The 27282-nt window shown below is 36.3% G+C and overlaps 1 protein-coding gene across 1 annotated transcript in view; it reads right to left on the reverse strand.

Moving 5' to 3' along the window:
• Positions 1–2042: 2042 nt before the first annotated feature.
• Positions 2043–27282, reverse strand: part of kdrl (kinase insert domain receptor like) — a 43212-nt gene continuing 17972 nt past the window's right edge. The window contains exons 11-30 of the mRNA XM_065271919.2: positions 26965–27085; positions 23800–23908; positions 22505–22792; positions 21872–22018; positions 20592–20720; positions 19430–19536; positions 18976–19111; positions 18491–18595; positions 16916–17029; positions 16739–16827; positions 16492–16645; positions 15100–15197; positions 14484–14606; positions 14002–14113; positions 11573–11672; positions 7983–8088; positions 6949–7070; positions 6230–6308; positions 6003–6091; positions 2043–3664 (exon numbers count right to left, since the gene is read on the reverse strand). Coding sequence (XP_065127991.2) covers positions 3487–3664; positions 6003–6091; positions 6230–6308; positions 6949–7070; positions 7983–8088; positions 11573–11672; positions 14002–14113; positions 14484–14606; positions 15100–15197; positions 16492–16645; positions 16739–16827; positions 16916–17029; positions 18491–18595; positions 18976–19111; positions 19430–19536; positions 20592–20720; positions 21872–22018; positions 22505–22792; positions 23800–23908; positions 26965–27085 — 2506 coding nt within the window. The 3' untranslated portion in view covers positions 2043–3486. The remainder of the gene's footprint in view (positions 3665–6002; positions 6092–6229; positions 6309–6948; positions 7071–7982; positions 8089–11572; positions 11673–14001; positions 14114–14483; positions 14607–15099; positions 15198–16491; positions 16646–16738; positions 16828–16915; positions 17030–18490; positions 18596–18975; positions 19112–19429; positions 19537–20591; positions 20721–21871; positions 22019–22504; positions 22793–23799; positions 23909–26964; positions 27086–27282) is intronic.

Genomic DNA, 27282 nt, shown 5'->3' on the forward strand with positions numbered 1-27282 from the left:
AACATCTCTTCATGTAGTATTTTGCACATTATTTCAAATGACATCATACAAACCAATTTAGTTTTTTCCACATTTAAGGGGAACATTTTCATTACCGCAACGTGTCCATGACTGGATTTGGGTTCTTTGACATGGAGATATTTATAATAAAAAAATAAAAAAAATTAAAAGCTTCAGTGTATGTTATACTATAAACATTTACAGTAAAGAAACATGTGGTATTTGGTGATCATTGGTAAATGTAGAGACAATAATAAGGAATATAAATGTGTCCAAGACCAATTTTCTCATCCTCCGCAACAATTTTCAATCATTTTTTTAAGCCCTCGAGGAACTAAAATAATTGACTGTGACAGGCAAGATGGCTGCCAGGTAAATTGTTCTTATTTTTTTCTCTCCAGATAAAAGTTTAAATTTTGTTTGTTATAGTACCTAGACAACTTTTTAGTTCTCATTACCGAAACATGAGTTTGTAAATGCATATTTAATGTAATATCATGTTTCGGTAATGATCATTTTTGATAATGATAATATAAAAAATTTCATTAATTCTATAGGAAATATTTTTAAATCCTCTAAAAATAATGGTTATAGTAAGTTCAGACCTTAATCTTATATGTGCAAAAAAATCGGCTTCAAGGGCTTTTTAAAAGTTCTGATGCTGGACACCTTCTAAATCTGGATTTTATGAGAATCACCAAGGTGTAGGATGATTTTATTTAGAAAACTGTAAATCATAAAAAAATGACTAGCTGCATGGGTTTTCACAACAGGATCCAATATGTGACCTTGAACCACAAAACCAGTCATAAGTGAAATTTTTTTAATTTGAGAATTATAAATCATTATACAAGCTTTCCATTAATGTATACATTTTTGGCCAAGATACAACTATTAGAAAATCTGGAATCTGAGAGTGCAAAAAAGTTGTTCAAATGAAGTCCTTAGCAACACATTAACATTTCTAAATAGATTTTTCATATATTTACAGTATGAAATATCTGGAATATCTTCATGGAATGAATATCTTCATTCTTTTTATAATTTTAATCTAATTTAGCTTGCTACAAATATTCCCATGCTACTTATGACTGGTTTTGTGGTCCTCCTGGTCCTGAGAGCTCTGTGTTTGGCTGCATAGCTTCAAGACTTAGGTCAGGAAATATATGAGGCGTGCATGAACGCCGCTGTATTCTTGTGGCCAAACTATGATGACCCCTAACCCTCCCAACATCCTTCCCTTGTTTGTTTATAGCTCATATTCCTAAATAAGTTTAGATAAGTTTGCATTAACAAGCCAGTAACAGAAGACCACTCCAAAACAAGTCATCTTTGATTTATATTAGTTTGAATTGTACTGTAAACACTGTATGCCTCTAAAATGACAAGCTGAACACACATTTAAGGGCAAGCTTAGGGCCAAAGTTGGAAGGCACTGTTGGCCTATAGGAAGTCAAGTGTTTGTGGTGATGGGAATGATTCCGAAAACCTTCCCTTCCTTGTTCAGAGGTATTGTCCTGGTGACAGACAGACTGTCGTCGGCTCATCCTGTTCAGGAAGTGTGTCTCTGTATCTCGGAAGCAGGAGGAAGATGACAAAGAGTCTAACCATCTTCAACCAATAATGTTAAAGTGTTTAATCTATAATTATACTATTTATATATAAATCCTTTATTCTTATTGGTTGAGAAATGTTTAACGTGTATACATTATATTTTTAGATAAACACACACCTAACCGGTAAAATGTTTTAAAATAACCACCAGAGCCACGTCCAAGCAATGTCTATGGTAACCGTATAAGCGGATGGTACCTTTGGGTACAGATGTGTATACATTTGGTATCAAATATGAACCATTAAGCTACTAATTTTGCACTATTTAGGTACAAAGATATACTTTGTGAAAGGGTACCGCCCCAGTGACAGCTTGTGTACTTTAATTTGAGAGTATGGGTAGTCAATCTTTGCATTTTTAACTTCTTTATTGTATTAACCACAAAACACAGGCAAGTTTGTCAATAAATGCAATCATGACTCAGTGAAAAGTGCTAAATATAAATATAAAGATCTTTATTTATGCTTGGTTATAATATTAAAATACAATTATAATACAAAATATATATATGTAGAAAATATCAGTGCATACAATCTTACTTCACAAATACCAGTCGTTCAACAATAAACCATAACTGAATTTGGCAGTGTATATATACAATTAAGATTTGTTACCGTCCTCTAACATTGAATGCAGTCCACATAATTGATGGGTTTTCTTTTCAACATCGCCTGCTTAACTGATTCAGTGGACTAGTTTAATTCTCTACCCATTGGTTTACTAAAGAAATGTTATGGAGTTAATACTGATTACGCTTACCAGAGACAATTTCCAAGTAGTGATAAACCTTGTTCCCAATGTTATTAGTATATTTTCGCCTGCTCTGCAAGCATTAGTAGTATATTTTAGCACTGAATCAGTTACAGAATACTTTCCCCATTAACAATCTGGTTAATAGCTGCACAATGTATTATGTGTTATATACATATACAGTAGTGTAAACAGTATAAAATAAAAAATGTACACAATGCAGCAGCGTAACTATTGTTTAATACTGCAAGGCCTTTTAATTCTGGTCCACATTTGATCAATAATTGGCATAGTATGCTCTTAATGTGCATTAATTATTTATATGCTGAGGCTTTCCAAGCCACTTTCACAGTGATAGACTGGAAGTCAGGCACCCATAAGCCATTATGTCCTGTACTACACAACCAGTTAAAGACATTGACTAATAAAGTTAATTTCTTTCTTTATTTATTAAACAATTTGATAAACGTTATGTAGAGACAAAACAATGATTTTCTATCTGATAAATACCCGACATGAAAGTTATCTTGGTTGGACTGAGTGAGACTCAGGAAAGAAGCCCTCAGACAGACAATGCACAAGTCAGGAATGTAAAGTGGGTTCAAATTTTTGTTGGGCAATTTAGATTTCAAAATAAGCTCAGGAAAATAACATGAGACCACACATTGAATTATTCATGATTTGTGGGGTTTTGCATGTCAGTCTGTCTGTCACTTGCTTTAAAATGTGTCTTCGAGAGGTCTGAGAAAAAATGAAATCGGTTCTTCAAAAAAATATTTTTCTTACAGCTCGAGTGAGCTTATTCAAATAATAATTTCAGCAAAATAAAAATATCACATAACACCGATTCCAGTTTTCATTACAATAAAATATTTGTCTAGAACTAAAATAACTAAAATCATCATTTAATGACCTGCCATCTCACCATACAGAACAACGCCATTACTGTAATAAGTTATGTTTATAGTGCTCACAGTAGAGAGCAGGAATACCTGAGGTGCTCCATTACTGTATATGTGACCCTTACAGTCAAAACATAATCTGGATTAATGTGGAGAGACAGAACCGGCCCAACCCGAAAACTAAGTAAGACTTCTAATGGCTTATGAGTGCAGACCAGCTCAGACAGGTGGTGTGGAGTAGCGGACCACGTAGTTATAGTCCGGAGGTGGGCTGTGACATTCCAGCTCCGGATCAAGAGAAGATTCTTCCAGACTCAAATCTAGTGAAGGAACAAGTTGTGGAAATTTCTCTTTCTCCCCATCCAATAGTATAGACTCCTTACTTTTGCTCTTCATCCTGTGGAAAGAGAAAAGAGAAAGGTTTAAATTTTGAATATTAAAGGGGACATATCAAGAAAATCTGACTTTTTTTAACGTTTAAGTGCTATAATTGGGTCCCCAGTGCCTAGAAAATGTGAAAAAGATCAACTCAGTAACTTAGTTTTGGTAAACCATTCTCTGCAAGCATGTGAAAAAATAGGTGATTAAAATTTGGCTCCCCTGTGATGTCAGAAGGGGATAATACCGCCCCTTAATCTGCACTATCCAACCACAGCACTGACATTAAGTGCAGAGATCAGCTCATTTGCATTTAAAAGGACACACCCATAAAATGGCACATTTATGCTCACACCTACAAAGTTGCAATTTTAACATGCTATAATAAAATATCTATGTGGTAATTTGAGCTAAAACATGAGGACACCAAAGATTTATTTTACATCTTAAAAAAGTCTTGTGAAATGTCTTATGTATGTTTTATGTATTACATTGCTTTTATTAGTACAATGCACTGTGCACTGTGTAAATCAATGGCAATTAATTTCTTGTGTTGGCTTATGCATGCATGTACTGTATGCACAACATGTAAATATCTACACAATGCACAGTATCTTGAGCGCTCTCCATTTGTGCATACAAAATACGAGAGCACCAGGTGGAAATCAGCAGCACAAAGCAGAAGAGACGTTAGACAGACGCTTGGACAGACTAGTAAAGCTGTAGAAGGTCAAAGGTGACAGTGATTGAATAGGCACTTGGGATGGGCCGTCTTTTTACGATATATACATCATTCTCTACATGCTCAGAGGCTCTTTTTCCCATGGCTGTGACCATGGCAACCCGTGTGTGGCTTTGCCAACTATTGGCAGGCTGGGTCCAACTTTTTATCATATAGAGCTGTGATGATGAGTGCAGTGTAAAAGAAATGATGGGGATGAGTAGATGGATGATATTAGTATATTAAAAAACCCTGCGGATCTTATGTTTACTGATACTGAAATATTAATCATTAAAATGAAAGGAGGCAAGCTCTGTGATCTAAATTATATATAATCAATAATAGTGCAAAGAGAACAAGCGAAGCAATATCTGACTAAGAGCATTTTTAAAAAATGACCCTGAAACTTCAATACATTCCTATCATTTAGATTAAGAAGCTGATTTCATTTAGATTTTAAAGGATTGTATGTTTAAACTAAACAATTCAGTGTAACCGACTGATTCAATCACTTTATCTCTCCGAGTCATAAAGCTCTAATCAGTAAGAGATTATCAATATTTGTCTATTAGTTGCAATTGGTGGTACACAATTGTATCCTCAAATGTTAGGATGAATGCATTTTGGTGGATGACCTTTGTAGATTAACCCTGACCTTCACTGCATTGGAAGACCATAAACCAGCCACACTAATCCAGCCATGAATAACTTACAAAGACACCTTAGCTTTAGTTTTCAGCACTGTTTTTCCCCAAGAGCCTTTTGAAGAACAAAAAGTGGCCTTAAACCCAGCACACTTTAGTCTGCGTTTAGTAAATTATTAGTCCGGCCTCAAACAACAACTGAAAGTGACATTAAGAAGCCCCTATGCTGCTACTCATTTAATGTAAATTACATCTAAGGGTCGGGGGGTCTAAAGCTATTTAACGTATTCTGACGTATTAACACTGTTAAAGAGTTCAATTCATCATGCTAAACATATGTCAAATGTCAAATGTCAAAAAGTGCGGTACGTCTCCAGGAGCTTGGGTTTGTTCAGAATGAATCAGACAGCTGATCTGTCTTTTATAAATCTGATAAAACTAAAGACTCTTTGGATTTATGAAGGATGTAAAACTACTCTATATGTAATCATGATTAACATAAGATAAGCAAAAACACTGTGTGTTATGTGAGCTTGAAAATATCAAAATACTCAGATCATTCTTTTTTTAATTTTTTTTTATCCAAAAAAAGTTTCTCTATATGTCTGTAAACATATAGTATAGCCATGTGCCATATCTATTGCCTCACAATTTTTCAGCGACATAGCCAGAGGTCCTCCCAACCCAGGTGGCACCAGACCTTGCAGCCAACTTTAACAAGTCACACACCCAGCTCTGCTTTTATTATCAGGCTGTTGAGATTGCCACCTTAAGCAATGTCTCTCCACTGTGCCATTGTCTGTGAGGCTCTCGCGCAGGCACGTCCCTCAAAGAAAAGGGGGGTTGTGGGTGGAGTCGGGGGGGGGACTGTATGACAATTGTGCCATCTACATTCCAGCTCAGTGGGAGGATCACCAAGCCGGCAGCTCAACCAATTCCTGAGCTTATGGTTTCTGTCATGATGCTTCTGTCAGTTTGTATTTTGTACTTACGCTCGAGCCATGAAACTCAGGGACTCCAGACGCTTCAGTGTGTTCAGGTCATCTGAAGAAAGGCCCATCCCACTGTCTGACTGCCCACCCTGTGAACAACCAATGAAGATTCATGAGGCTCATCTACTAATGTGAAAATTACTCTTCAAGTAATAATGTTTATTTGCTTTTTTATTAACGTTCACATTGTTTGGGTTTGGGCTGAATGTTAAGATCAAGCTACTCACCTCATGGATCACTGTGTTTCCGTCCACAATGATTATTTCATCAAAGGTCTTTACGCTTGCTGGGCGGACCTTGATATTCCTAAAAGCATTACAAATGGCACATTAGATGAATTTGATATGGAGATATGAATGGAATTGTATATTTGCATGAGAAAGTCTGTGAAATATTGTTTTCTACATAAAATCATTCTACATAATGTAAAAAAACATTCTGTGGAAATATAACTTTGATATCTTTAATATTGACTGAGTAAGATCTTTGTCTATTAAAATCAATGATTGAAACTTTGATGCTCCAAATCTCATAATTAGATTATGAGACTTTAACCTGGATTTCCCAGATAAGGTCACAAATTATTTTAAGTGTGTATAAATCCTGAAACTATTTATGTGGTAAAAGAGAAATTCCTTGAGGGACCCTTCTCACGAGCTTATTCGTGAGTCTTATCAAGAATATGTTTCAACTGAAGGACATTGAGATGAAGGATGTTAGACTGGAAAGGGAATATGTATGGAAGCCAGAATACAGGAAAGAACTTTATCTACAAAGAACAGCAGATAAAATTTCCCAAAAGCAGATGTCTTCATGAAAAATGAGATTCTGGCGCACTCCGCATTTGAATTGTGGTCAAAACGTCTCAAGATGAAATGAAAAACTGTGTGCTTATGTCATCCTGAGCACAGACTAGTAAAAATGTCTGTTGATAAATCCATCTTACCAAGCAGTTCCAGAGTTTCGAAGAGAGGCAGGTCTGGTTGAGTTTTTTTCTGTGGGGTTGGAGCTTGTGGGATCTTCTTTGGTTAACAGGGCTGTGTTGATCGGAATGTAATGCTTTCCCTCCTGAGAGACACAACAATTTAGACATTCTGTTCATCTGAAAACAGTGACATAACCATGCATACTGTCTAGAATAACACTATGAGGTTAAGATTTGGGATATACATAAAATGTAGGGTTTTGAAGAGAGAGGTCCATGATTTTTACCATTTTGGAATCCATTCAGCCAATCTCCGGGTCGGGCGGAACAGTTTTAGCATAGCTTAGCATTATCCATTGAATCTGATTAGACCATTAGCATCGCACTCAAAAATAATGATATTATGCAACGCCCGAAAATAGTCCCCAGCTATTGAAAGTTACCAACGGGACTATTTTCGGGCGCTGCATAATATCATAGCGCCTGCTGCAGCCATGTTACGACAGCAAGTGCTTGATTATTACGCCAGAATGAGAGTATAGTTCCTAGCCATATCTGCCTAGAAAATCACAACTTTTAATTTTCTGTCGGTCTTAGAACACGATGTAACTACAGAAGACTCAAGTCTTAAATAGGAAAAATATTGAAACTCTTTGGTCATTTTTGATTGCGATGCTAATGGTCTAATTGGATCCAATGGATTATGTTAAGCTATGCTTAAAGTGGTACAGACAGACCTGGAGATCGGCTGATTGGATTCCAAAACGGAAAAATCCAATGTTTAACTCTAGGGGAGGTGGAAAGTTAGCATATTTTCTAAAAAAGTGGAGTGTCCCTTTAAGCACATCTGATTATTCCAATATACCAGTTATTTATGCATCAATCAGTGACATTAGTAAAGAGTCTTAAATGATTGCCTTTGTCAAGTAAATATCTTAAAATATACTTTTTGGCGTAGTTATTGTCTCACCTACAATGAGTAATTAAACTAGTAGTAGTGGTAGTGGTAGATAATTCACAAGGATAGATAAGATGAGGGTGTCTGGACATCTTACCTGCTGCACACTAGCCTGAAGCAGATCTCCAAGCCTCGCCACCAGTTCTGTGAAAGTGGGCCTCTGGATTGGCTCTCCATGCCAACAGTCTAACATAGTTTGATATCTACGGAGACAAATGCACAATTAAACAAGGATGTCAATACAAGTTTCCTTTGAAAATCCATGGTGTTTTACATACTGTAATGAAAAATGTTAATTCTTCAGCGGCTGCACAAAGAGCAGCTTCAAGAGTTCTGCTTTCCGCCCTGACCTCCAGACCCAGTCTGTAAAATTTGGCTTTATCCAGTGATTTCAGTCATCAATAATATTAGGTGCGTGACATGGAGAGTAAAGCTTTCTGTTTTGTTCGCAAGGTGAACCTTCGTGCTGAGAGTAACTTCCTTTTGCTTTAGACGCGCTGTCAACATCTCTCCTCATCAGGGACGTCTGAGGTCTCTTATCGGATATCGCTGGGGCTCATAATGCTTCAGTTTAGCTGAAGGCTAAAGATTCAGTTGTGAAATACCGGGGCGTTAAATACCGACCGAGTGTCTGAGTACATGATCACGAGTGATGATTGAGCACCATCCTGTTTAGACTGAGGTGTTTTGTCACATGTCTTTATATAAATAAAATCTTGTTAGCTAATAAACTCTCCTAACCCCTCTGATTGGCACGAGATTTGGCCATTTGGAGAACGGAAAAATTACTGTACGAGTTGATGACTCATTACTTCCTTACACTTCCTTACACTAATTACCTAATTTATCCACGTGAGTTTAGTAGTCTTAAACAGGAGGTATTCGTCTTATGCACTGTGAATGCGATTAGCTTGAGGAAGCAGGACTTTTTTAATGGTTATTTTAATGAATCCAGCTGGAACAACTCCTTACACTAACAGGAAGTCCAGAAAAATAGCGACTTGATGTTTCCGTCAAATTAAGGATATACCAGGATGTTGAACATCCCTAATCTGTGCTCACACAAGTTTTTTACAGGGACAAATACAGCCATACTGTTTTTTTTTACATTTTGTGTACACGTTTTTTGCATATGTATCTGTTTGTATTTCAAAAAGAGAGTGAAGAATAAATATGGATGGTCATTAGAACTTTGCTAAACAACAAAGCTGGTGATAGGGCTAGGGCGCACTCATATTATAGTTAACCCAACCTAACCGTGCCCACGTGTGATTGTCCCCCCCCTTACTCCCCCAGAAGCACGCACTCACACTGTACTTTGACCGATCCAAGCCCGGGAACGCTTTCGTCTTTAGGATGCAATTGTTTTGAAGAAAACAGGAAGTAAAGTGCTCTCCTAACATTGGAACCCATCTTGATGTTAAGTCTGTGTTTTTCGTTTGGTGTGCGATGACACACAGCCCTTTCACATGCCTATCATATTGCTTAGTTGATCTGTCGCATGTGCAGCTCAGACATTCACATAACCCTGCTGCGCGCATCAGAAAGTTGTTCTGAAGGGAGATGAAGGTGAGTGGTTGTGCAATTGACATCTCTCCTTTTGAACTGTGCTCTAGGACGATTTGCAATAACACTCCCCAAGTGAACTGCGCCCGAGCCCACCTTTGCAGGCCGGCCAGGGCTAGATTAACCAAATCGCGACTGGTCATGGTACAGAGCGTTCACACTAGTTAAACAAACCAGATTTTGGGGGACAAACGCGTGGTTTGGTTGGGATGATGTGAGCGGGACGAAAATTATGCTGTTTTAATGTTATAGAAATCACTGCACTGGTACTTCAGAGGTTTACTACTTTCGTCGTCACTCGGTCACCACCCGATTTTCGTCGCCACTTGATTTCGGTCGCCACTTGATTTTCGATCGCCACTCGATTTCGGTCGCCACTCGATTTCGGTTGCCACTCAAAAACTAGTTGTGTTAAATCTGAAGTACTGTATAGTATTCATAGGGTAAATTTCCCAGACAGGGTTTAGATTGATCCAGAACTAGGCCTTATAGTTATAGTAGGACATTAAAGTCGTTTTACAAATAATACAAGTGTGCATCTTAAGATAAAAAATGGCACTGATATATGTCAGTACAAGATTTTTTTACATAAAAAAATCTTAAACATGCATTTTAGTCTGGGACTAGGATAAGCCCTGTCCGGGAATCCACCCTATAATGTTTTCCTTTAAAATGTGTTATGTTTATGATTAGGTGAATCAATCCAGACAGATAATGCTACACGTGTCAATAAATTCCTTAAATTGCTGGACCAGCGGAATAAATGCACTCCTTTATCTTTTTCATCACTCACACTAGTGCAGCTGGGGTCAGGGCCACTCTCAGGGTCATGAATAAAGCACTGTTTAACCCTGAGGTCAGCACGTAACTTCATCAATGTCTCTATTTTGTTGAAGAACGGCACACATGGGGGTCATGCAATCAGTGTTACATCAAGCAGGCGATGTAGTACATTACATTTAACCTTAAAAATGCTAGTTGACAAGTTCCTTCAAGATGAATGTAAAGACTTATAACACGGCACCAGAAAAACTGTGATTGTGAGGGCTGCATTTAAACATATCCATCACATTTAAAGCTTAAGGTATGAACTACATTTCCAGGTCATCTCCAATCACCAGCGGTAGTTATTGTGTTCAATTGGCTGAAGTGGGCATGTGTTTTTGCCAATGTGCCAATTCTGTTCCAGTTAAATTTGCCATCCTGTAAGTCCATAATTTAAAAATATGTAATCCTGAAATCTCAAGTCTCTAAATCTTAAGTTTAATTTCACTCATTGATTTCACATTGATTTAAATGTGAAACGTGACCTTATGTTATGCAGGTACAAAAATTTCCTTTTTCATGTTGGGTTTTCATACACTTGGCCACATGGTGATTCAGTTGTCTGCTTGCACTTATGTGCAAAACTAATCTAAAGTTGTCCACTCTACTTCCTTTCCACATTTACAACGGATACCATGACCTTTCCTCTCATATCTTGTTACATCAGAAAACATTGGACCGTGGTTTGGCTTGCTCTCTAACCTTGTTAACCACAATGGGAGTATCTAACCTGTGGGTTCGCCTGCCTGATGCCCAGGGGGCCCGGCCACTGTGTTCGGCCCCCACATGTTGTGCAGGTAGGGTGAAACCTTTAATGTAAGCTTCAATTTCAGCAGCATTGGTGTAAGTAAGTAATAGAGCCCAAGCACACATCAGCTGCACTATAAACTAGCTGCCAATCAGAAACTGCCGTTTCTTTCACTCCATGAATAATTGTCCTGTTTCTATTCAGGCCTTCAGTCTTGTGTCAAAGCAATGAAATGAGATACTTCAGCTTTTTAAAACTGTATCGATAGGAAAGGATTTTCTTTTTCAGAAAGATTTGCGAAATATTTTTTATACTGAAAAGTGTTGTAGGGGCTTCCAGAAAGAGAGGTAATGTTTGTTTTGTGCATTGATGTTTGTACAGTATACGTTAAGTGATTCACTATTCATCTTAGCATCCTACATTTTCACTTCCTAAAAGTATAAAGTATGTATACTTACTATAGCAACTATTACAGGTTATAACTGCAGGCATTGTTGAAAAGTCACTTTCAAATTATGGGTGTATGATACAAACTGAGCCATTCTTACATTTCAGAGGAGGAGTATTCGGGAGCTTTCATTCTGGTGCCCTCCTTTAATCGGCAGCAAAATTCCTCATCAATCTGTAAGCCAGGGTACGGAGAGGCGCCTGGTGAGAAGAAAGAAAAAGTGGGGTTATCAAGACTCCTTCGTGAAACAGAGCTCTGGCAACTTCAAAGGGCCTGGTGAGAAACACACTAAACTGTGAAGTGGCTCGCTAGCACAGAGAGATCAATGGATATATCACAGCCAGCATCACCGGGCCTGTTACGTCTGCTGATAAAGACTAAACTAAAAACTATACGTAGTGTTTCTCAAGTAAACAGCTTTGGAATAAGACTGTATTAATTTGCTAGCTCGAAAGTAATAGTGCTTTGCACTTGCAAAAGTGGAATGATTTTCCATGTATTTGACCAAAAGCCTTAAATTATATTTAATAACTGCTAAAATATGCATGTCAACAATGAATCTCCAAAAGGGCCGATCTTTCTTTAAACGGCGATCTAAACCGTCCCCTCTCACATAGATTAGGTAGTCATAAAAAACAAATAAATTAACAGGACTCTTAATCTCTTGCAACTTTGGGAATGGGGTGCAGTATATTTGAAGTGCCTAAAAAAACAGAGATGAGAAGCACAAATCCACAACACAAAGCATGCGAGTGTACTTTGGGCGCAACGCAAGGTTTGGTCCCATGAACACTATCAAGTAGCAATAATAATTTTTCTAAACTTTTCATGTTCATCCATTTGAAACCGACTACATCAAGGCAACTCGGTGGTGGTGAGACATCCAAGTCATTATTTATCTTTCTATTCCCGAGAATATCATTTATAATTCATTTTTATAAGGCGCTTACTGAAAAACTGATTTAAATTATCATGCAAATGGAAATCTCAGTTTTCTCACACAGTTCATTGCATCCATCACAATAACAGATGTAGATTAGGGGAATTTTATTGTGGTTTCTGGTCGTATTTTACAACAAATGTAAATTATATGCTATTTCAGCAAAAAAAGGTATAAATATTTTGAATAAATATCTATGTAATTTAACTTGCCTTGTGACTCAAGCCCTTTTCACACAGACATTACGGAAAATACACGGAAAATGTCTGGAATCGTTTGATTTTTGGTTCATTCACACTGCCAATGATTTTCCGGAATCTGTGTGTGTGTTCACACACATACCGTAAAGATCCTGGAAAGACACGTGACGTGTTTTAAGTCCTGCTCTTGGTAGTTTTTTCTCCGCAACGTCTGAAGCTTGCTTATTATCCGTTATATCTCTCCAGAAAACACATTTTTGTTTATAAGACAAGACTATAGAGGAGCGTGTGACTTGCCGTTCTAGCGTGCTGGTCAATGATCTCGGCTTCAGAGTGGATATTCGATGAGCTCCATGATCTCTGCTTTATTCCAGTTTGCAGACATTTCACATCGTGATTGTAAATGTGCATTTAAAATCCCCGTTTTGAAGAGCTGAATAATATATCTTGTTGGGATGATGCATGGGCATTTTGTTTATTATAAGCTCATATGAGTGCATGATGCGCTATTCTTTTATGCTGCTAAATGTGTTATAAAGAAACTTGAGGGTGAGTAAATGATACCAGAATTTTCATTTTTTGGTGAACTGTCCCTTTAAATATGTGTATAAAAGAATTCTGTAAGCACAAAGCCACAGTACTATGTGTTATACGGCTACAGGACATTTACAGAGAAGAGACACATTTACATTAAATGCTGCTTGGTAACTATAGATTTGCATTTTTAGTTAAGAAAGGAAACCTGATAAAATGTGGGGGAATTCTAGTTTACAACCTCAAAGATGGTGATGCTCACAGATGTTGCTGCACGAAATTGTTTTTTCAAGCTGACAGCGCAATCCTTTTTGTTGCCAAAGGATATTTTAACAGCATCTGACAGTTATTGCCCACTACATCTGGAGGAGGTTGATAGCGCAGGACACTTCACAAGCAGTCCATGTTCTGCCAGGTGTCTTTCATTGTGAACCATCAGAGATGGACGGATCACAGCATGTGCCAAGATGCCTTCATACTCCACGTGTTTAAATTTTAAATGGCTGCTGAATCCTGTCTGGGGTTTTTGCTTTGGTGTAAAACATAACGAACCAGTACAGCAAACAAACAAAGTCTGATAGAAGGGGTGTAGATGGAAGAAAAGAAAATGTAGCGCTTTGTTTCGCAGAAAACATTACAGCCTAAAGCAGTGTTCTGAGAACTGTACACCAAAATTTACTTTCAAAATGTAATCGCCGTGAAATACTCTTTGTGATAAGAGACCACAAGGCGTCCGAAAATACCCTAACTGTTGCAAGTTCTTGAACCGTCTTATTTCCTGATCTATTAATCTGATGGTTCTGTGTGAACATAAAGGTTGTGAGTTATTTTCTCTTAGGACAGCTTGGTATTTACCCAGAGAGAAGATCTCCCACATCAAGACACCGAATGACCACACATCACTCTGAGTAGTATAGACCTTGTCAAATATTGCCTCTGGCGCCATCCACTTTAAGGGAAGTCGGGCCTGTAAAAGTAGTACATGATCATTGTAAATGTTAGAGCCCATTTCATCTGTGTAAAAACTACTACTAATGTTATTATGTCTATTTTAATCAAAAAGCCTATTTTGTATGAGGTCTTGGTTTGCACCTGACCACAAAGAAAACATTTTTAACCAGAACAATATTATCAAGGCTATAAAATGACGAACGACATGCCAAAGACTCTTGGCTTTAGTTAATTATCATATCCTTTTTCATGTCCACAGCCATGTATGTGGTTTTGGACTGTTATCATGTTTATCCATCATACAAAGCAGTTTTGAAAAGTTGTACGTGTACAACACTGGACACTAGTTTGTTGATTTCATTGAGTAATAAACATGCAACACTTACGTCTCCTTTACGGACATAGTCGGGGTCCTTGTATATGTCTCTTGCAAGTCCAAAATCACAAATCTTCACAACATTGTTTTCTGACAACAAGATGTTACGTGCAGCCAGATCCCGGTGAATACACTTGGAGAAGATAAAAGAGATAAATGAGCAAAATATCATATACCTGTAATTATTGTAATAAATGATTCTGAGTTTTAAAGTCAAATTCTGTGTCTTATTTGGACCATGTGCTGTATTGCGTTTTCAGATGAAGCATATGATGGAAAGTTGTGATAATGTATAACATGTGGAACATCCACAGGGATTAAACAACATATGCTTTACTACATGTTCAGTCTATGTGGCAACGAATCTCATCTATTAGATGTTTGTGAATGAGTGTGTGTACAATACAATCAATAAATTTCTAGAAATTTGGGCCAAACTTCTCTAACAGTTGCTAAAATAAAGGGATTACTACAACTATTGTACTAAATCACAACTTGCCATAACTATTCCAAAAGAAAACTGGAATTACAATGAGCTGTAAGAACCAACAATAAACACAATGCATTTCAAGGGCTGGAGCTTCATTTTTCACGAAAAAGTTAACAGCCAAAAAGACATTTCTTACTTTGCGCGATGCCAAAAACTCCATCCCTTTGGCCACTTGAAAGCTGTAGCAAATCAAGTCCTCCAGTGTGAGCACTTTTTTATACAAATCTTCTGGCTCTGCATGAAAAGGTTGAAAGGGTATTAGCTGCTAAATCAAAACCATACACCTGTTATGTAATTTTTGGTATGCAAAACAAAAACAGACTGATTTTCTAAGAATCTTTTACTCTTACTTTCCATGAATTTGGTATCTTAGGATTTTTTTGAAAAGCATTCAGTACACATATCCCATGTGTTTTACGCAATAACTATTAAATACAGTATGTGTAATAAATAATTACCAGACCGACAGAATCTGCATACTTATTTTGCATTTTTCCATTGAATTGTGCAGAATGCATTTAAACATGTTAATAATAAATTATTAAATGCAATGTTTAAAGGCAGGTGGGGCTAAAGCATGTGAATTCTGATCTCTACATTTAAAATTGTCCACAACTATAAAATAAAATTAACCTAAATTTTAGATTGTCTAGTCTTGACCTTCTTGACTCTATGCAAAATGTTGACTTTTTTTAAAACACTTTTAAAAAACTATACATTCTTAAATTAGACTTGATGAGACCATTTCCAATGCACTTATGTATTGCTGTTCTTGTGTTGCTATAATTGTTTCTGTTGTTTACCTCATTTGTAAGTTGCTTTAGACAAAAGCCTCTGCTTAATGACTAAATAAATGTAAATGTGAATGTAAATGTAGCATACAATGATTTTTTTCATATGTTAAACTAATACACAAATCATTAAAGCAAAACTTTATTTTTATTGTTAATAAAATGTATACAAATTGTATTTTATATATTTTTATCCATATCCATATTTTTATTTAATATATTAAGATGTAAGTTAATAAATAACTAATATAAATATAGCTGTCCATCAAGAAGCCTTAAATGGTGACCTTTGTTTTTTTATCAATCTCTTTTCTCCTCCAAAATTCTCCTGTTTACAACATACACATCCTTTACAGTGACAAAATAAAACATGACTTCTCTTTTAAGACAGACTTCAATGTGCAGTTTGTCAATGAGACTCAATTGGGGGGCTTTTGGGTGGGTCATCCACCTGAGTAAATAGTTTAAGGAAACAAAAATAACACGCACAGGACATTGCAACCCAATGCGCACGCTTAAGACTAGAGCTCTGCAGGAAATTAAAAAAAGCCCTGAGCGCAGTGGGTGACAGTGGCTCTTGCTAAATTTTAGTTGTATTTATGAATCCCTGAGGAAGAGACCTATCAGACCGAAGGGAAAAAACAATCAGTGGAGGTTTGAGAGAAGATGGGGTGGGGTGGAGGTGAGACAGGGGTAAGGGGGAGGGGGTACAGGGAAGGAAGAAACTCAGCCGCTACCTTCCTCTTCTTCCTCTGAATCGCAGTAGCTCTTATCTTCAATGAAGCCAGAGCTGGCTGAACTTCCGGTGCTGGCCACGCTCTCCAATCTACGTTTGATGAGCTCGCTCAGGTCACACCCCGAACTCGACCGCACAGCCTTGCCGTCCTGAGACTGTTCATATTATTACAAGACATTCCAGTCATGATATTTAGATGTGGGATGTGTGAAAAACGTGCAGAAAGGAAAAGATTGTTCACTGCTTACCTTGTAAACCACAAAGTCACCCCTTCTACTCCTTAAGTAGTTTGAGAGGTTTCCATACTTGCAATATTCCACAATTATCATTAAAGGACCTGACCATAAATCAAAAAATAATAAATGTAAACACAAAGAAAATAGATTAAATGTAACACAAATTTGCACGTTGAATTTTCTGCTCACCCCCGCGCTTTGTGCAGGCTCCCAGCAAATTGACCACATTGAGGTGATGACCAATATGGATGAGAATCTTTAGTTCGGACATTAACGCTCGGCACTCGTTGTTTGTAGCTCCCACTGTTTATTGTGGCAAGAAGAGAAAAAAATCCCATTAAAGCGTACAATTATTTATTAAGTTCTTTACTGAACAACATATTTTTCAACTGGTAGATATATTATTAACTGGTAGAGCATTGTGTTTATGTGCAAAAGTTTGTAGGTTTGATCCCACATTGCTTGAATGACTGGATAAAAGCGTAAATGAAAATGTAAAGATTAGAGCAACTGGAATTTAATCATTATTCTATATGAAATTGGTATTTACTAAACACAACATTTACACTTTGATACATCTTTCCAGCATACATAAAAAATTTATAATTAGCATAAAAAGCCCTGACATTGGGATTAACATCTGGAGGCAACGTTGTAATACTTTTTTAAAAGTGAACCAAACTTTCAGCATCTCAGTAATTTGCACGTATTATACGAGGGAAATATATGCTGGTGGTGACCTTCTAAGGTCATGGTGTCAGACTGGAGGGCTGTGTTTTTAACACATCAGGTTTCCTGCAGTTTAGACCCATCAAAGTGACACAAATAAGGTATGGTCAGCATTTAGCAGTAATTTGTACGTGATTTATACCAAAGACACCTTTTACTGTCACTGAGAAAAATATTAGTTGTCAATGTCTCAAAATAGGTTATAGACCCAGTGTGATGTTCATTCCTGACACTAAAGTAAGGACGGGAATTTTATCATAAATAATGCATTCATAATAAAAACGGTACTTCTTTATTATCACCAAAAAATTTATTTCTCCTGGCCAGGAGAAAATACAAAAAAGCAATATACTTTTATTGGCACAACCACATGGGATTCTGTGTAGGCAGTAAAGGGAAAACTGCTTTTTATTAAGATCTGACCTGGTGGGCATCAGTCTTGCCTCCTGCAGTGATTCACTATAGTAGAGGACATCTTGGTATGCAGCAATAATATGATAGCAATCATTAACCTATTACAGAAGGTCAACCTTCTTGGTTCTGGTTCAATGTGATTTAATAAACATCTGTTTGCTCATAAATGCTACGTGAGTATTTGCACATTAAGTATGCTTGTACTTTATGTCCTTTTGTCCAATGTTCATATCTGTGGACAAAACGTAGCATGTAATAATCTGAACAGCTGCTAATAATCTTTGCACGCACACAAGAAAAATTTAATAAAAGATAGACAGGTTTCAGTTTTCAGTCTCGTAATAAAAAACATGAATGATGCACTGTATTACATTCAATATTACATAGAATAATCCTATTCAATATTGCCACATACTGTAAAGGCTTCCCACCTGTGGTTATCAAAGAAAATTTGTGATGTGAGAAAAGAGTCTACATTAAATGTTTATGAAAAATTCTAGGAAAACTAAACTAAGGAAACTTTTCTGTCTCTTCCCAAAAATTCCAAAAATAATTGTAGTTTTAAATAGCAATTTTTATTTGATTAAAGCCAGATCGATCACACTTTTATACATAAGGTACCTTTCAGCATTTTCACAGCCACTGTTTTGCATGTAGACATCTTGTCAATGCCGAATGCAGAGGCCTCCACAACTTTCCCAAATGCTCCATGGCCCAAAGTTTTACCTGTTAGAGAGAAACATAGAGAAAGAAAGTGTCTACATGATCTTGCCGTGCCCTGGGGGTTCATAAATCAGTCATTATGCCCTGTCAGACCTGATGCGAGTCTGTAATTAAAACAGCCTGCTGAGGTTCAGGGTGCCGGCTGCCCCTCCACTGAGGCAGTTAAGACCGAACGACAGAAGTGGGTCACTGATAAATAATAGCATAATATTTTCTTTTGAAAATTTAGACGACCCTGGTGCCCACCGTAATCAGAAAATAGGCCTGAGAATTAAGGAGCAAATTGACTTTTATGAGTAAGCCTTTTGTCGTTCGGCTTCCTGAAATTGCCAAGAAACCACATTTTTTGGTTTGGAAAAGTGAATAAAGCTCTGTGAACTCACCAAGTCTCAGTCGGTCTCTAGGGAACTCCCATTTGTTGCCGTCGTAGGGGAGACGATCGCACTGTTCATCGAGGGGTATCTGGTCGGGGTCCATGATGATGGATAGGTATCCAGGCTTAAAATCTGCTGAACTTGGCTGGTAGACACAGATTGAGTTCTTACTTAATCACGAAAGTGTAGATATATGTAGTTCTGTTGGACTATCTGGGCCCATGTCTGTGATATGGTATCTACACAAGCTAAGGGCTGCAGAGCTACAATGACACACAGATAAAAATACGCTATATTTCACACAGAGTAGACAACATGACTAAGTGTTTGTCATAGGTCACCAGAAAAAAAGTTGAGCAAAGCAAAACCCTTAGATTGCTTAAGCACCAATGTGGGCCGATAAAGGTTACTATAGGGTCTACATTTATAAGTTCAGCTGGATGTTTAGTTATTGTTAACTTACCTTTCTTAATTTTCGGATGAACAGAATAAGCATGATCCACAGAAATGTTGCAGCGGCCCCAGTACAAACTAAGATTATCACCTCAATGTTTGCTTTACCCTCTTCTCCTGTGTGTAGACAGCAAGTAAAGGTTATATGTATAATAGTCATTACAAAGCTTTAGTCTAATGAATGTTGCAAATTTCATTAAATGACGCTGGTAAAACCATGATTTTACTAATATTTGTACATATAAGGTAACTATGCACCAAGTCATACCATGTATTTCTTTAAAGAAATTGAAACCTGCATCAGATTGTGCAATACATAAATTGTTAAATAAAGAAATTTTTCTTTTTGCATTGCAACTTTGCTTAAGGACATCTTAAATGGTTTTAAAGTTTAAGAGTAGATTTACATTTCTCATTTACTCTGTCAAACTGTGTACATATTGCACGTGAGAGCACGCAGGGTTGTATATTTGGATTGGGGTCTGGTTCACTCGCCGTCATTCATCATGCATGCATTCATGCATGTAGTCTTGTACTGAGTGCTTTCATAACTGTATACATACAATAAAGAATTTTCATTTCCAAACAGAAAAAGATAAAAATTTCAAAACACATTCTGTTTTTCTTAACCCAAGTCAAACATATTCATTTGTGTGGACATCTTGCAAAGCAAGAGACCAAAACTGGACAATTGGGATTTGTGTGGAGGGAGGCAATCCCTAAAGGATTTTGATTTTTTTTAAAGAACATTTAATAAGGGCATTTTAACTGACTATTACTCTTCCCTTTAGCCTGCCCAATGTTTCAAACCCCCTGCCTCCTTAAGGAAATGTCCAGCCGATCATTAATGAACCTCTTTAAAGACTGTGTGGAGGTCAACTCCCTTGTGACAGGACCCTGACTTCAACTCCCAGACCTCCATCATAAAAGGGGGTCTGGAATCTGAATGGTATTCCTGGCAGCCTTACACTGACTTTCTCATTGAAAAGTTATTTAAAAAAAGCTATTCGTACCATTTGCATTTGAATTCTTGAAATTAGTGCTGATAAAAAGTTTTTAGTGCATTACCATCCATAAGGACCATTTGCGTCTTTATTTCCTGATTATGCCAATGATACATTAATAATAAAAGGAGAGCCTGTCAAAAAGATAGTCAGAATCTCTATACTCACCCACTACAGTAATGACTGCACTGGTTATTGCTACACCTTCAGCATTGCTGGCATGACATTCATACATGCCTTCGTCATCTTTTTTCACCCTCTCAATGATCAGAGTCCCATCATCTTTTAGAGTGATTCCTAAAAGAATTATATGAAGAAAATTTATTTAATAATTACACTTTATAAATCAGATTCATATCAGATTTTACACTATAGCACTAAATAGCTAAAGACAATTGTAAACAGCCTATGGTTAAGTTATAATATATGCAATTAAAATTGAACCTATTTACACATCCCTGCCTGTATTATGTAGGTATTGGAACAATATACCGGCCTTTATAATCTTTTATCATTTGTATTGCATTTATTTAAAAAATTTAATAAAATAGTTGCAAAATTCACATTTTGCTTCCTGAATAGTCTATTTTTGACTGATGTCAAAAAAAATATATAATTATAATATATTTAATATATAATAAAGGCCCACTGCCTATATCATTTTTTGCATTTTATGTGCTTAATGCCTCACGGCATTCACAAATACTGCTTTGTTATCAGAAACCACTAAATGCCACGTCGACTTTTTGTGAATGACGACGTGCAAAATGACCATGGATCACATTCAAACTTGAATCCCCTGTGAGTACTTGCACCTGAAGACAACCCATATGTGGCAGTCACATGGACCACAGTGCCACCTAATGTGAGTGTGCTTCAGTTTCTCAATTTTTACACTTTGACTTTCATCATTTGCACTTTGCAATGTTTTTTAGTTACATCTTTAGTGCTTTTGCAAGTTGTCTAAAGAAGTGGAAGAAATTCACACAAAAGCTTGCATGCACTTAGAGGGTTTTGCAGCTAAATTTGATAAATTACAATCAAACGACAAAAGTGAAATTTGTGAAAACAATGCATTTCAATTACTGACTAATAACCTTTTCATTGGCATTCACATGAAATTACCGAAACATAAGAACTTGATAAGATGTATTGAAATTTTTTTTTACATACACTACGAAAATTTATTAAAAGCATTAACACTATAAAAACATTTATACCAATTTTAGGTCTCAAAAATGTACAGTATTAATATGAAAAACATTATCTTAGTGGCTCAGGAGCAGTTGTGTGTTTAAAACATCACCCGTATGAGTGTCCAAGTTTTGTATTTCTGGAGATTTGGTGTGTCAACTTTGTATTTATTTATGAAGGATTTGTTTTCATATTTCTGTTGTTCTCACAAGATACCAAGATTAATACTTTTATTATTTAGAGTGGTTCCTCACCTGGTCCTGCTGTGACAGGAGTCTTGTCTTTGTACCATGTGATTAAGGGTTTTGGCTCACCAGAAGCCAAGCAGGCAAGTGTCAGGGTACTGCTGCTATTTACATCTTGATTGGTCAGATTCTGCTTTAGAAATGGAACTATCCTCTCTATCATAAAACAGAAAGATACATAGTAATTTACAGTTCACACACCTACATTTATTTGTAGCAACAAAGTAAATCTAACATTATCAAAAAATAGTCAAGAAAATTACAAAAAACAAAAGTAATTACAACAAAAGTTATAATTATAAGAAATTATACTTTTAATAAAGTAAAATTAAGCATATTTTATGTCATTGTAAAAACACAATAATAAAAATTCTGCCAGGAATGTAAAGTACAGGAATATTTTCATTGCAATATTACAGTAATGGGAGCCTGGGGGAGAATAAGTGCTGAATTGTCATAAAAACAACAAAATTTATTAAATTAATTTTGATATAAAAATGACTATAACTTTTTTCAGACACACAACAGCAACATATCTTTCATACTGATAAACACAGTAAGATATAGATCTCACATAGTCATATCATGTATGCTGAGGTGTACAGTAGATAAATACTAAATGTCTTGGCTCATTAAACTCACCATTAATTGTTAAAACAGATGTCGTATTGACCTCTTTATTTAAGTTGATATTGACAGCTCGGCACTCGTAGCCCAGCGCGTGGTCTCTGGAAACATTGGGCAGCTTGACTGACAAAGACACACTGTAAGGCTCAATCCGAAGAATGGTTTCGTTATCGGGCACCCTGTGACCCTGGGGATCATGCCAGCTCAAATTCTCATAGAGAAACCTTGTGCCCCTGCAGGTCAGCGTTATGTTATCTCCTGCAACAGCCGTTAAGGGTTCAATCTTGAAAGGTTTTGGGTGATCTAATAAAAGATAAAAGAGGACAAGATATTAAAAAAACTGGATGAAAAAGGTTAATCAAAAACCTATATGTTTTACATGTAATCTACATTCTACAATCGATGGAGCATGACTAACTCGCAAAACATTTGCCTCGTAAAGGTCCAAAACCTGCGCCATAGATTGAAATTAGTTGTCCTACTCTGGCTTGCAGTACAAACACAGAGCTGCACACGGCCATTTCAGGAATGTCAAATTTGCAGTTATTTCCTGTTTCATCACACCTAATTGAAAGCACGTTGTTGGCGGATGGCGACAGCGATGGCTGACCTAAAGAACTACAAGGAACCAGGCTGTGTCTATAAAACACTTGTTTATTCATAGCAATCTATGGTTGACCAGAGAAGACAGATGTTATTATTATTTATCCCTTTGACCAGCATTCCTTTGCACAAAATCACTTCTTGCATAGCACAGCACATTCTCCTGGGCTTTTTGTTATGTTCTGGCTACCTGCCACTTGACATTCACCATTTTATCTTCTGTCTCTCAACTTTAAACAATTTTTATGGTGTGATTTATATTGCAAGTTCCATCTGTATCAATTTGAATTAACAAGCCCTATTTTTCTGAGGTTCAATTACACAGAATTCATGATAAATTAATGTATTTTATAATATGTCAAAAAACTGGGCACAATCTTGAGGGCCCTTAAGCCCCAGTTTGAGAACCACTGCTCTAAACCTCATAACTTAATGAATAGTTTTTTAATAACGTTTTACACTGGTCAATAACATGCAAAGAATATTTTTCGGGTAATACTTCAGATGTTACCAAGATGTTTCGCTTTCTCCTGCTCCTGCTTATATTCTCAAACCCCCTAAGACCCTATCCAGTTTGTGCAAACTTGAGGTTGTGGAAAGTTAACATATTACAGTATTGTCTTAAATTAATAATCATCCTATTTAACTGAAATAAATGTATATAAATTATGGAATATATAGTAACTCAAATGCATTTGAAAACTTACCATCCACATAGAAAGGGATTCTCATTGTCCGGTTCCCAAGTTCATTTCTTGCTGTACAGGAGTAGATGCCTGACACATTAGCTGCTTTCACAACCAGGGTGCTTATAGTCTATAGGGAAGGACAAAAATCATACATAAATGTTTCAGTAAATCAACACTTGTTAGTTTTGTAACAACAAATACAGGTATTTCTTTCATAAATCCATGTGCATTTGCCCTTATAAATCACAAATTATTAACAAGTTTTAACGTAAAGGTGGGGTCTAATTTAATCTAAGATTTTTTTTGTATAAACTATAAACTGACAAACATGAAAAAAACATCTTAGTAATATGCCTTATTTAAGCGGGTCTTTTCAAGTCTTATCTGATTTTGTAACCAAACCTATGGAATATCCTTATGAACTTTTGTACATTTTTGATTCATTTATATTTTTAAATAAGGGGGTCACGGGGTCAATTTAAAATGTACTCCTCTTTCACAGGTGCAGTACAGAAATTTAAAGATAAAGAAAATTAATAAAAATATAGACTGAATACAAGGTGCTTTAAATAATAGGGTCTACCAAACGCATAAATGTAAGCTAGTGTTATGGTTATAAACACAACATATAGGAAAAGCTACCTAAGTGACATTGTACTGTTGCCCTGATTATGTGCACGGCCTCCTGGGTAACCTTCCAAATTTCTTTTTTGCCTGACCGACCCAAACCTAATTGCTTCTTATTCTATGGCTACAGGCCCTGTCTGAGATGAGCTGTAACCAGTCTGTGCTGGATTCACAGTGCTGGAAATTTATATGAGGTGACAGAAAGGAATTCAAGAGTCAATCCCACCCTTTTAAACAGGGCCTTGTTAGACCGCTTTTAAGACATTTACCCTGCAAGGCATTATCTTCTTATTCAGAACAACTCAACTATACCTCAAAATGTACACCTATTAAACATTCTAAAAATAACAAAACTCCTAACACAAGGAATGGCAGAGATGACTTTTAATTCCTATGGTGGGAAAATACTACATCATAAGAATGTCAAAAAAGGAACATAAATCTTTGCAGTATGGCAATACATATTTTTATGTAATGCCTCAGTCTGTAAGTTTTTGGTAATGACAACCATAATACTTCATGGTTTGGATGTTTCCTGTAATTCTCTTACCGCAGTCAAATGTGTGGTTTCCTTTGACCCAAAATGTAAAAACTGCGACATTAGAGCAAAGTACAGGAAAGGGACATATGAAACCTGTTTCATTAGTTTTTGGTAACAAGGCCTCCTGGTAGTTTGCTGTATAATGTCTTTGGTGTTCAATGTATATCGTACAATACATCACAACAGCACAAGCATGGAAATAATCACCACAAAGAGAAAAGAGTAAGAGACATAATAGCTCTGACCAAACTAAAAGTATGGTTTGATGATGTGAAGTTAATCTAGATTGATCCCTGTGGTGATAAAGTCAAACAGAAACCGGGCCTTGAGAACTCAGCCATGTTCCCATTGTTCCCTGGGGTCTCATTACACATTTTTAAGTGATGTCAACACCTCTAAAGCATCACAAAGAATAATCCATACATATGTAGCATTTGAAGTCATCTCATGTTTTTTAAAACAGCTTTGAAACGCTTAACATTCAGAGCATAAACAGCCATGAGATTAAGTTGTTTATAAGGGCTTTACTGGATTGAGTGTGCCCAGTCAGATAGACTCATATTTCAATATATATCAATATATAAACTCCATTCTGGGGCATCATTCATTTATTCAAAGCAGCAGCTGCCCGGTTTACATGCCTCTGCTCTTTACTGAAGGTGTGACAGACACAATACAAATGTATTTGGTTTTAGAAATGACAAAATGACAATTTGGCAATGCCAGCTTAAAATAGACTTTATGAATTTGGATTGCAGATGATTTCAATGCTTTTCATTTATTCTACATCAGTACATTTCTATTAGCATATGATTCACAGTTCAATCTTTTGAGTTTAAATCTGTTTGATGTTTTTTGTAGTGTGACCAGTAAAAACCCTAAAGAAAATCCAGATGAATCACTTATCATTTGCAAATTGACAACAAAGCAAAATCTGGCCACTAGTAACAATTTTAGTTCCAAGACATTTGTACTAATAAATTATATAAATACAATTTTTATTTAATTATATAAATAAAATAAACCTGTTTTCATTAGTTTTTGCATAAATGGTTTTGGTAACAAGGCCTCCTAGTTTGCTATATGATGTCTGTAGTGTTCAATGTATACCTTACAATACATCATAACAGCACAGGCATGGAAATAATCACCACAGAGAGAAAAGAGTAAGAGACAAAGTAGCTCTGACCAAACAAAAAGTATGGTTTGATGATGTGAAGTTAATCTAGATTTATCCCTGTGGTGATACAGTCAAACTGAAACCGGGCCTTGAGAACTCAGCCATGTTCCCATGGTTCCCAAGGGTCTCATTACACATTTTTAAGTGATGTTAACGCCTCTAAAGCATCACAAAGAATATTCCATACATATGTAGCATTTGAAGTCACCTCGTGTATTTTATCTCAGTGTTTAACATTCAGAGCATGAACAGCCCTGAGAGAAAGTTGTTTATGAGGGCTTTACTGGATTGATGTGCCCAGTCAGATGGACTCGTATATCAATATATAAACTCCATCCTGGGGCACCATTCATTTATCCAAAGCAGCAGCTGCCCTGTTTACTGGCCTCTGCTCTTTACTGAAGGTGTGACAGAAACAATACAAATTGTATTTGTTTTTTAGATTTGTATCTTAAAATGTGTTACAAAATGACAATTTGGTAATGCCAGCTTAAAATAAACTTTATGAATTTGGATTGCAGATGATTTCAATGCTTTTCATTTATTCAACATCAGTAAATTTCTATAAGCATGTGAGTCACAGTCCAGTCTTTTAAGTTTTAATCTGTTTGATGTTTTTGTAGTGTGATCAGTAAAAACCCTGAAGAAAATCTAGATGAATTGCTTATTATTGCAAATTGACAACAAAGCAAATTCTGGCCACTTTAGTTTCAAAATGTCTCAGACATCTATACTAACAAATTATATAAATAAATTTTTGTATAATTTTATATATAATATACTTTATAATTAATTTTTAATTGTATATAGTAAGAAACAACTTTAAACCACATACCTTGTTTTTACTTTTTAGTACTTCATATTTGCTGTTGATATTCTTGATCCCATTATAAGGGTAACTGGTGTTTTTTTCTGTCGTTACTTCCACAAGAAACGGATCTGTATAAAGTCTGCACCTATATCAGATACAATAAAAAAATGAATTACAGGAATCAAAACTGTTGTGAACCAGCAATATAAAAATGCATTAAGAAACCTCTGGAATTTAAACAGAGGAAGCGTTTGTCTTTAAACATCAAAGCAGGATGTACGCAAGGAAATACTAAAGCAAACAGCCGTGGAATTTCTGTGAAGGCCCTCGACTTCTTGAGAG

The sequence above is a fragment of the Paramisgurnus dabryanus genome, chromosome 16, assembly GCF_030506205.2.
Source record: "Paramisgurnus dabryanus chromosome 16, PD_genome_1.1, whole genome shotgun sequence".
NCBI lineage: Eukaryota > Metazoa > Chordata > Actinopteri > Cypriniformes > Cobitidae > Paramisgurnus > Paramisgurnus dabryanus.